Here is a 10,287-nt window from a genome sequence, read left to right as displayed (position 1 = left end):
CCATTGCCTTATTTAGGTCCACGCGCGTCTTTCCATTGGAGATCCATTTCTTTCCAGTGTCAATGGATCACACGGAACACGATTATACCCGCGAGTGAGAATACCTCATTTTTACTTCATTTTATGCGAGAATTATCCTTGGTGACGTGAGCCCTAGGATGGGCTCACGTGAGCGGCAGCACACTCCCGCAGGGAGAACTGGGGGAGGCGACAAGATCACGTGAGCCGCGAAGCACAACTCCGCGCTCGTCCTCTTGAGCGGATCGGTCTCCACGTCATCGATCCGCGTAGCGATGCGAGCAGTGGACGGTGGAGATCGTCCGTCCCTGAAGCCGGTCGCTCGTGGTATCCCGAACCCTTCCTCCCGCCGTCTTCCTCCTCTATTTCTCGATCGATTTTGATTACCTTTTTCCCTTGATTTTTTTTCGATTAATTTCGTTCTGCATCCGAGGAGGAGGAGGAGATGAAGGGAGCAGCGACGGCGGCGGCGGCTGAGAAGGAGGAGAAAAGGGCGATGGACGCGGGAAAGAAGAAGAGGGAGGAAGAGATCAAAGGCGTCAACGGGAAAGCCGACGTGTATGAGGTCGATGACGATGAGGTGGAGGAGGATGGGGAGGACGACGAGGAGCCGGAGGAGATCGTGGAGTTGGATGACGACGACGACGATGGTGAGGGGTCCGATGATGATGACGACGATGATGATGATGATGATGACGAGGAAGAAGAAGAAGATGACGATGTGGAGGAAGTCACACCGCAGGGGCATCGCCCCCAAGTGCAGGCGGCGGATGATGACGAGGAGGAAGATGAGGATGAGGACGAAGGCGGTGACGGAGATGACGACGACGATGACAGCGACGACGACGAGGACGATGCCGGGGGTGAGGAAGAGGAGGTATCTCTCTGCCTATTTCGTATAAATCTCTCTTTTCTACTTCATATTTGCCTGTTTTGCTCATTAATTACTCGATCTAATTACCGTGCTTGGATTCTGCTCAGCTGCGTTTACTTCTTGTAGATCTAGACATTTGTATACATAAAGATCTTAGTTTTGTTCTTGGAATGTGTTATTGGTGAAACAAAACTATGCCTTTCGACGCAAAATTAACTGATGCTGCACGGAGATCATCCTGCAATTAGCCTAATTTGGGTTGTATCTAAGTCCAAATTGGTACTGTGTACTATTATTCATCGAAGTCTCTTATTGTTCATACATCAACTTTTTGGACTCACAATGATAAATCAGTTGGTATGATCATGTATTTGTGCTTCTTTTTGTATTCCGTAATGATGCCCTCCTTGGTGTGATTTCTTTTGTGAACCAAATAGATCATTACAACAATCCTGCCAAAAATTTCTTTGCATCTTTGTAATCATATCTTGTAATATCTCAATTTTTATGTTGCTTCCTCCTATATGTCGACTTGCTCTGCCGAATCATATCTAGCGTAGTTATAGATCGATCTTAAGCAGTAACCACAGATAACTGAGTCTCTATTAGTTTGTGGAAAGCTTTCTCTCCTCCAGTGCACTGACTATCGATACTCTAATTTGGTCTGTTCATTGGTTAATATGATGAACCTTTAATTTCTCTGGAAAACTTTCCCACTTATTGTTCTTTACATTCTTTTTTTTTATAATTTCCAAAGTAAGACTTGGTTTTTTTGCGTACTTTATGTCAGAACCTCTTTGCCTGCATGTTCACATCATAATACAATCTTCCTCTGCTGCCATTCATCTTCTCTTTCTTCCTTGAGGGATGCTGCTGCCCATCATCTTATTGCATATTGAGACAAAAAAACAAAATTAGGGCTCATCGATGATCCTATTGAAACTTCAAGTTTTCAAGCATTAAACATGTCTGATTATTTCCTCTCTCTTTTTTTTCATTTGCCATATTTTGCATGGTTGGCAATTTTGTCCTGTGTCCTGATGTTTACTTGTTCTTTTCTCATTTTCTATTCGCATAAGAATCGATTCTAAAGAGAAAATTTCCAAAGTGATGCCGATGCTTTGTGAAATATTCAGCACTACCGCCATCTTTATATGGATTCACCATGGTACATATTAAGCTACTATTTCCTTTTATCTTGGCTCATTTTATGATGCTTCCAAAGTAACCTAAGCTCCTTGTCTGGTTATAGTGAAACAGAAACATCGATTTCTCCTCCCCCCTTTTTTTTTATTGTTTCTTGAAGTAAAAGTAAGTTTGGTAACAAAAGGAGGCTGGAAAATTATTTGTTTGAGAAGAGCACAGCACATGAACCCGGACAAAAATTAGCTTCCATCATGATAATCTTCAAAAAAAAATTGGCAGCGAACGCTTCACCTTCAGAGTTGAGATTATACTAAATCATCGTTACCGAGCATGTCATGTGCTTTGATTTACTCTCTTTTTCTAAAGAGCAAAATCACCAAAAATCATTGCTGAGTTAGCTCTTAGTAGTTTCTGTGCCTTCTAACTGTTGCATTATTTTAGTAACCTGATGAATTGGCACATGTTTGGCTCTATTTCATGTTCCAACACATGATTGGTCTTTTGTACTCATGCTCCTCTTGCTCACATCTTCTATGCCATCTAACACTAGGAGGAACTGGGAACCAAGTACCTTGTGCCGCCAGTGGGTCGTGCAGAGGACGAGGAAGATGCGAGCGACTTTGAGCCGGGTGAAGAAACCGACGACAATGATGAAGATGATCATCAGGGTCACGGTGGTGGTGGTTCCATCAAGGATGGTACCTCATCAAAGAGGAAAAGATCAACCAAGGATGATTCAGATGGCGACAGCAAAGGCGACGATGACGATGATGACGAGAGGCCACCAAAGCGATAGTACATTGGTGATCTACCTGTTGTCCAAATGACTTTTGTTTGAACTTTTTATAAGAGCAACCCCGCCCCCCCATTACTTGGTGTTTATTAGGGTTTTAGATAGCCTGATTGGGGATGATAGATTGGATCTGCATGCATTGTTTGACAGTGTGTTAGTTAGGCTTTGTACAAGTTAGGAACTTTCATGTGTTGGTGATAGGTGGCAGTTGTTTCACTAAGATCACATCTTAAATCTATGTTTTCTTTCCTCGTGACCTTTGGAATCTTTTGTTTGACCTTTCTGTTTCCAAGTTTTACTGATGATTTTTGGATGAACATTGATCCAAGCGTGCCCGTGATCCGACGGTTTGCAACTCACATCATGCTTGCACCGATCCTAAGGCACCTGACTCTGCCAAAGGATATCTAAAAGCACCGATTCTTTGTAGGTCTTCGTCTTATAGTCTTCGTAGCTTGATTTATTCATTTATCTCGATCTTTTCACCATCTATTTGGAGTGCTGACACTGTGTGATATGAACATAAATCGAGGATTTGATTCGAACTATATCAATAACAAATAAAATATTTCAGACATAAGAAGAGGTATTTTGAGAATATATCAATGAATAAATATGAAACAGAAACTCAAATATCATATTTAACATTTGCATTTAGAAAATTAGCTGGTTGGAACACAGTCGATGGTAGGTTGACCTTGGGACTAAAATTTCCTATTGTTGAAACCATGCTTCTCTTGAACTCGACTGCTCGCTATTCATGAGTAACTTTCTTCGATCAGATTTTGGTCGTCCATCCCAAATGGAGAGAATGGAGATCCATTGATGAGTGTTGCAACCCATGTTTCAGGAGATTGGATGGTTCATGCAAAGAGCAAATCTACTAAGCAAGACAAAGAAGAGGCAACGAAAGAGCTTCCGAGTGTTTGACAAAGAAGAGGCAACAAAAGTCCCTTCACAAAGGAGATCAACGCTACTTGAGCTTCGAGTGTTTGTCAATACCCCTATCCATTATGCATATTTCTAGCAAATATTATTTTTGTATTTATTTTTTCTTCCGAACCCTCAGCTTCAAGTGTATTATTAACATCCAAACAAAGTTGGGAGGCATCAAAAGAAACTGCTTCCTTTTTCTTAACTATTTTTCAAGGGAAACTCCAGTTCAGCATTGTAATCCGGTTACCTCTGGATTTTCTTACAGAAACCTCTACTCGAATAATTTGTAATCAATCGACCAGGCACGCACAACGTCGTCGTCGGGGATTAGCAGGAGTTCCAGTCAGCGCGAGCTGCACCTAAGGCCATCAACCACCCTGGATCATTTGGCCAAAACAGGTCAGCTTACTGCCCTCATCAACAGAAGCATGGCACAAGTGGCATCCCCCGTGTGACCTCCAAAGTGCAGAGAGCAAGGCATTTTTCAACATCAGCTTACCACAACTTCAAAAGCAGCAGCCCATCAGCACACCTCTCCCTTGAACAGCATTGTCCATGTGGCCTCATATCTCAGCCAGTTGCAATTATTACTCAGTGTTTCAAGGACAGCCGCTCTGGCAGCACAGCATCGAAAACAAAAGATAAGTTCAGAAGATTTCTCACAGCAAATCAAAAATAAAAAGAAAACAAAAAACTATAGATGCAACTATACAAAGTGTAATTGCAACAGATTTATCAGTGGGAATTTTAAGTCTCACTTATTAGTTCGTACGTCACGATCATCGAGGTGCCCCAAAGTGACATGTTTAAGAACCTGGGTCCGAATCCTCTGTAGAACCCTCTCCAACCATCGTCCTCGAGGAGCCTCCTTGTTGTCTTCATAACTGATGGCCTTCCCGCATAATCATTCATGACCTAGGTCATAGGAAGAAAATCTTCAGCTTCAAGCAACTATGATGATGCTATGATTTTCTAAGGTCAAAAGTCTCTTTTTATTTCACTTCTCCATACTTCTATAACAAGAAACTGTAGCAACTAATCTTGTTGTACAAAGGGGATTCTGAACCATTAGATGACAGAGACAATATTCTGATGAAATACAATAAAAGTTCTATTTTTCCCCTCCAAAGCACCATGTTAAAAGACTTGGAGCTAAGTGCCCTTCAAAACTGTGCACTTTGGGTTCCATTAGAGGATTCAGTGAAAATTTATGTCAAATGATTACCTCTAAGGGAAACAAGCTGTTATTTTAAGAGAAAAGAAGATATCCGTATTCTTGACTGAGACGTGATGACTCTCTTGAACAACCAAGATCATCAGCCTCTTAGTTTCTGATATTATGAATGTCAAAGTGACTGCAGCAGAGTAGCAAACATGTTTTATGACACCTATATGTACATTATTTTCTTCAAAAGAATAAAGTTTGGCACTATCAGTGAGTATTTGAACAAGATAGGACTAAATATACCTGCAGCCGTGTCTTGACTGTATCTATCGGAGTAGTGATAACTGATGAACAAGCACTAGCCAGTGTTCCGGCTGTTGCCTGAACAGTTACTAGCTGTAACTGAGATGGTTTTTGCTCCACATCATTTCCATAGCCCAGGCTCCTGTCCAAGAAAAATGATAACAGATGTTTGTGCATACACATTATGAGCCAACCTAAGATATGCATGCTGCATGTAATTTCTGAACAAATCCAACCTAAATAAATAAAGGGAACATATTGTGATAAATGTACCTCCAAATAACATGTTGAGCAGCACCATAAGCACCCCACCAAAGAGCAGTTGCAGGTGACTGGGTTGCTACTGTTATCCCAAACCCTCTATAAAGACCACGAATTCCTTCTTTCTTCATCACTTTGCGGATGACATCAAAAGGGCCATTATATGTAGTCATTTCAGGTAGGCCTTGGACCATCAGTCTCTGGGAAATCTAGAAACACCAACAGAACCTAGGTTTAAGTACAAGAATGTGCAGAATCCTCAGGTAAATCTAGTAAGCTTGTGTTGATCACAACTGCCCCCCATGACACCTATGCTTTTCATAAATTTTTTTGTCCCTTTTGAGGTGCACCAACCATTCCATCCCTCCCCCAAAAAAGGAACACCCTTGAAATAGCACTAATCTAATTTGCAAACCGACTTTGATTTTACCAAGAATAAACAAAGCAATGCAACAAACCAAATTACTTAGATTCTGGTTTCATGTAGAGAGAAGAAAGGCTGTGCACAAATAACACTTATGAAACCAGGACATTTTTAACAAGGCACAAATTCAACCTTTTCCTCTACAACCCTAAACGATGTTGACTCTTAATTAATTATTAGAAATTTTGAAGACAAGGATACTACACTGCTCTTTCCAGTTTCCCCTAAAAGAAGGATCACATACTATATCTATGCCAAAGTAGTCAATCCTAACATTTTTGAATGGGACAACAACATGAAGAGTCTAAGCTCTAACAAAGGAAGGATTGAGGGAGTCCAAATCATGCAACATATGATCATATTTTGTTGATTCAACTTCAACAGCAAATAGGTAACAACTAAAACAACATCAACGATGTGCCCAAGCACAAATTTCATATCTTTATTTTTAATTATTATCCCCTTTGTTATCATCTATGACAAGCTGGAAGAATGTGAATTCATGGTCCCTAAACAGGGAATCAATTTTAGTACGTTTAAAAACATGTAAAGGTAAATTGGATGTTTGGAGTTCCAAATTGCAAAACAATTAATGAGTGGAATGAAGAGAACCTACCACATCCAAGGGTACAAAATAAATACATGAAACTATGTTTGAGACCAATCCTGCCACTCCATTAGACAAAGCAATACGTGTTGCCTCGGAGACATTCAGACCCTCTGTATTTTTTAACATTATATCTTTAGATACTTCAAGTGATGTAAGAGCCAGCACTCGACCTGGCAATGATCCAATGGCAGAGGTAGCAAAACCTCTATAAAGTCCAGGAATTCCATCATGTCTCAGTATTCTTTTAAACACAGAGATTCCACGCATGTGCGATAACCCAGCTTCAGTAACTTGCATTCTAGTCTTAACAACGGCTGTTGGATGTAATAACCCAGACTGAAACGTAAAGAGGACGGCACCAATGACATGAAACTTTGTCTTGTCCAACCTTAACACCAAAGTAAAACAAAAAATTAGTTAGATCTTTGGACTGTCAGAAGCTTCCAGACAAACTGACATTTCTTATAAATTCAAAAGAGATTAATGATATGTCAATGAACAACATCAAAAGAACTATGTTTGAGGGAAAAAGAGAAAAAAACACAGATGTCTGTGGCTCCATGCACACACACATAGTTAAGCAGAGTAATACTTCCATCTACATGAGACATACACTTTGAGAAGTGACTTCTAAAACCAGAAATAGATAAGCTGAAACATTCTAGACCTCCCACTTTTCAGTGAGTGGAGTTGAAGATGTACATATTTATCAGAATGAAGTGCTCTATACTAACAACACAGATCAGCAATAAAGCAGAAACTCATTCAACACATTATATAAATTAGCTCTTAGATAAGTCTACACTGACCTTTTAAGGGTCATTTTAACTCATTCAACACATTATATAAATTAGCTCTTAGATAAGTCTACACTGACCTTTTAAGGGTCATTTTAACTCATTCAACACATTATATAAATTAGCTCTTAGAGCACCCAACAAACTGGATAATTCCAATTGCATTGATTGGTTAACATAATTAGGTTTTTATGAGCCAAATTCAATTTGGGTAATATATTTTCCATGTACATCACATGGTCTCAAGTCTGGATTAAATTTGAACTTTTAAGACACAAATCTAGGATACATCTGATGCAATCCCCTGGGTCATTTTATTAGTCCTGCCTGAGCTGATCTAAGATCTTGATTTGGAGAAGAAAGAACAGCCTTTAGGTACATCATGAGTAAAAAAGCACACAGCACAAATCAGCAGCATTTAGATATATTATGACAGGACAAGATTCACTGAAAAAGCCAGATATATGTATACATATACATATGTATATGTACATGTATACATAAACATATATATACATGTATACATATACATATATATATATATATATATAGCCTTAGAAGTAATCTTTTATCCCACAGAAATTATTTCTTCAACAGCAAAAACGTCATTATCTGAACACCTAATTTTCATAGTCACTTCTCCTAAAAACCCTCTGTGAGGTGTTCCCAACTCGAGGAGTTATGCTGTCAATAACCTGAATGTGATATAAAAGGAATCAGATGTTGTCAATGATGATATGGCAGATGATTCTCATAATAATGCTTTGTGAATTTTGCTACAGGACAACATTTACAACTTATTAACAGAACTGTTGCATACTAATCAGTGTGATCTTTGATCCAATCGGAAACAGCAGTTACAAGATATCATATGAGATCTAAGACTCGATTGTTGAAAGCGATTTATTTTCAAAATCTCCTGCATTTTAAAGGCAGCAGAGAGACATTCTTACTTTCAGTTTGAGGTTTTAGGGTTCTGCTATTAGTCAATTGATCTAGAGAGAATGATCGCATCTTTGTAAAAGTAATTATCTCAACCAATCTATGCTAGAATGGCTACATTGTTGACTAATACTACTGAACGGTAAAAAGAAAATTGATGATGATTGTTTGAACTCCAAAAATTCGTAAATGGATATGCGATCGCTAGCTAGGATGTTTTAAGTGAAGTTGTGTAAATAATCCTGGCTCGTACGACGAGACCTTATTAGGTTTTAACTTCCTTTTTGTTCCCCATCCGCCAAGCGCTGTAGACTACTTGGTCAAGTACACGATCAAGATATCCAAGAAACGAACTATATACTACTAGGCTCAAATTATACGATGAAGAAATCCAGGAAACGAACTACATGCTATGTGGCTCAGGTATACGATCAAGAAAAAGAAGGAACCAACTATACACTACATGAATACATGATAAAGGAATCCAAGAAACGAACTACGGACTCCTTGTCTCAAAAACACGATCAAGAAATCCAAGAAACGGAGTACATGCTACTTAGCTCAAGTATACGATCAAGAAATAAAACGAACAACTATAGACTACTTGTCTAGAATACACGATCAAGAAATCCAGGTAACGAACTACAGACTCCTTGGCTCGAGTATACGATCAAGATATCCTCCAAAAGAAGTCGAAAGAAAAAGAATGGGAACCTCGGAGACAAGGAGGAAAGGAAGAAGCGGAGCGGACCTGTCCCAGTTGATATTGGTCTCGGAAAGGGCGAAGTCCGCGGCCGAAGCCTCTGCTTCCACCGCCATCGGTCACCTTCTTCCGCCGCCACCGCAGCAGCTGCCCTCACGGGGGCTGTTTCTTGGCGCTTGCTTGCTTCGTGTCGGTGGCCAAGCAAAGGAGCGCCTCGTACCGTACTCGTCTCTTCCCTGCTTTGTTGGGAACGGACACCTTCTACAAAACGGAGTCACGAGGGTCGGATGGAGAAGCTTCCAGAATAGGGGGGGAGAGACGAGACGCCCCGCTGCTGATCTGGCTCCGCGGAGGAAACACCGCCCGGATGACTTTTCATGGGTGATTGCGTGGAGGTTCGTCAGAGTGTTCCGAGCCAACGAGATTGAGGTGCTGCCGTGTCTCTGTCAAGCGATCCAGCACAAGAGGAAGTCCTTATAGGTCGCAATCGCGGGCGCCATGCAGCTACGGATCTCTGTGCTCAGCAATTGGGTGATGTGCTGTAGCGACGATTGTGTCACTTTGTTGGTCAACTAATGGGAACAATAAGAAAAATGAATTTTAATGAAGACAAGTATTATTTATTCAAAAAGGAGTTTTTATAATAATTTCCCCGTAATTTATGTTGAACAACCGATCAAACAACTAGAAATTGTGTCACATGTGTTGAACGCGAAGCATTCCTTTCCTCTTTTTTGTGTTCGAGCCAAAGGTGTCAACCATTCATTTCAAGGACCACTAGAAGGTCAAAAAGGATGGCAGCCGGCGAGTGCCCACCTGTTAATTAGGTTCTCGAGTGCAAATTTTGTAGGAAACCAGTGAACGGTCGAGATGCAAGGCGCCTTTGAATCAGCACAATTTACATATGGTGGGTGTCGAAGCAAGCTTCAACTAACAAGAAATGAATCAGCCAAGTATCGAGCCAGAACACCGTGGCACAGAAAAGGAGCAGCTGCTCTCTGGAGAAATATATAGCACTAAGAACCTAGAAATCCAACTACACCTGGATTCATTTGCCAATCAAATGCATGATGCAGACAACCAAGAAAGAGACTGCAAATTTCTACCAACAAACACAAGAACAGCTAGAATCAATAAATCCTTAAAAAGTACATTTATTTAAGATATTATAGAAAAAAAAAAGAGTTCAATGGACATTTTTGAGATTTCTTGAAATCTAAAATCTTATCCAAAGGTTACAGTGACACTGCTGAGAATCAAGACAATACAGCACTGAAAATGAGCACTTGGTAAGCGAACAAGGAACATATTTAAT

The 10,287-nt window shown here is 40.3% G+C and overlaps 2 protein-coding genes across 3 annotated transcripts; one reads left to right on the top strand and one right to left on the bottom strand.

Moving 5' to 3' along the window:
- Positions 1-299: 299 nt before the first annotated feature.
- LOC135597775 (uncharacterized) lies at positions 300-3,087 on the top strand. The gene is made up of 2 exons (XM_065091220.1): positions 300-895; positions 2,589-3,087. The coding sequence occupies exons 1-2, from the start codon at positions 464-466 to the stop codon at positions 2,832-2,834; spliced, it is 678 nt and encodes a 225-aa protein (XP_064947292.1). The 5' UTR covers positions 300-463; the 3' UTR covers positions 2,835-3,087.
- An 850-nt stretch (positions 3,088-3,937) lies between these two features.
- On the bottom strand, positions 3,938-10,268 carry LOC135586044 (uncharacterized). Of its 2 annotated transcripts, XR_010481412.1 has the most exons (8): positions 9,789-10,268; positions 9,021-9,511; positions 6,537-6,918; positions 5,509-5,705; positions 5,236-5,377; positions 4,526-4,682; positions 4,267-4,381; positions 3,938-4,144 (listed from the first exon to the last, which is right to left on the bottom strand). XR_010481412.1 is itself a non-coding variant. In XM_065091219.1 (7 exons), exons 2-7 carry the CDS (start codon positions 9,086-9,088, stop codon positions 4,359-4,361), a joined length of 969 nt encoding a protein of 322 aa, XP_064947291.1. In that variant the 5' UTR covers positions 9,089-9,511; positions 9,789-10,267; the 3' UTR covers positions 3,938-4,358. The 2 variants fall into 2 exon arrangements, 1 of the variants encoding a protein (XP_064947291.1); XM_065091219.1 differs by having other exon boundaries at positions 3,938-4,381; positions 9,789-10,267.
- Positions 10,269-10,287: the final 19 nt, after the last annotated feature.

This window comes from Musa acuminata, chromosome BXJ1-11, assembly GCF_036884655.1.
Source record: "Musa acuminata AAA Group cultivar baxijiao chromosome BXJ1-11, Cavendish_Baxijiao_AAA, whole genome shotgun sequence".
Lineage (NCBI taxonomy): Eukaryota > Viridiplantae > Streptophyta > Magnoliopsida > Zingiberales > Musaceae > Musa > Musa acuminata.
Note: the sequence above shows the minus strand (reverse complement) of the source record. Positions and strands in the feature narration are given on the sequence as shown.

What these genes read in the sequence shown, in the direction of transcription:
- LOC135586044 (XM_065091219.1), bottom strand. Translation starts at nt 9,088, where the DNA reads ATGGCGGTGGAAGCAGAGGCTTCGGCCGCGGACTTCGCCCTTTCCGAG. An exon ending in GCTCAACATGTTATTTGGAG is followed by an intron (nt 5,378 to 5,508) that starts GTACATTTATCA and finishes TTTCTTGGACAG; the next exon opens with GAGCCTGGGCTATGGAAATG. An exon ending in CGTGACGTACGAACTAATAA is followed by an intron (nt 4,382 to 4,525) that starts GTGAGACTTAAA and finishes CTGTGCTGCCAG; the next exon opens with AGCGGCTGTCCTTGAAACAC.
- LOC135597775 (XM_065091220.1), top strand. Translation starts at nt 464, where the DNA reads ATGAAGGGAGCAGCGACGGCGGCGGCGGCTGAGAAGGAGGAGAAAAGG. An exon ending in CCGGGGGTGAGGAAGAGGAG is followed by an intron (nt 896 to 2,588) that starts GTATCTCTCTGC and finishes ATCTAACACTAG; the next exon opens with GAGGAACTGGGAACCAAGTA.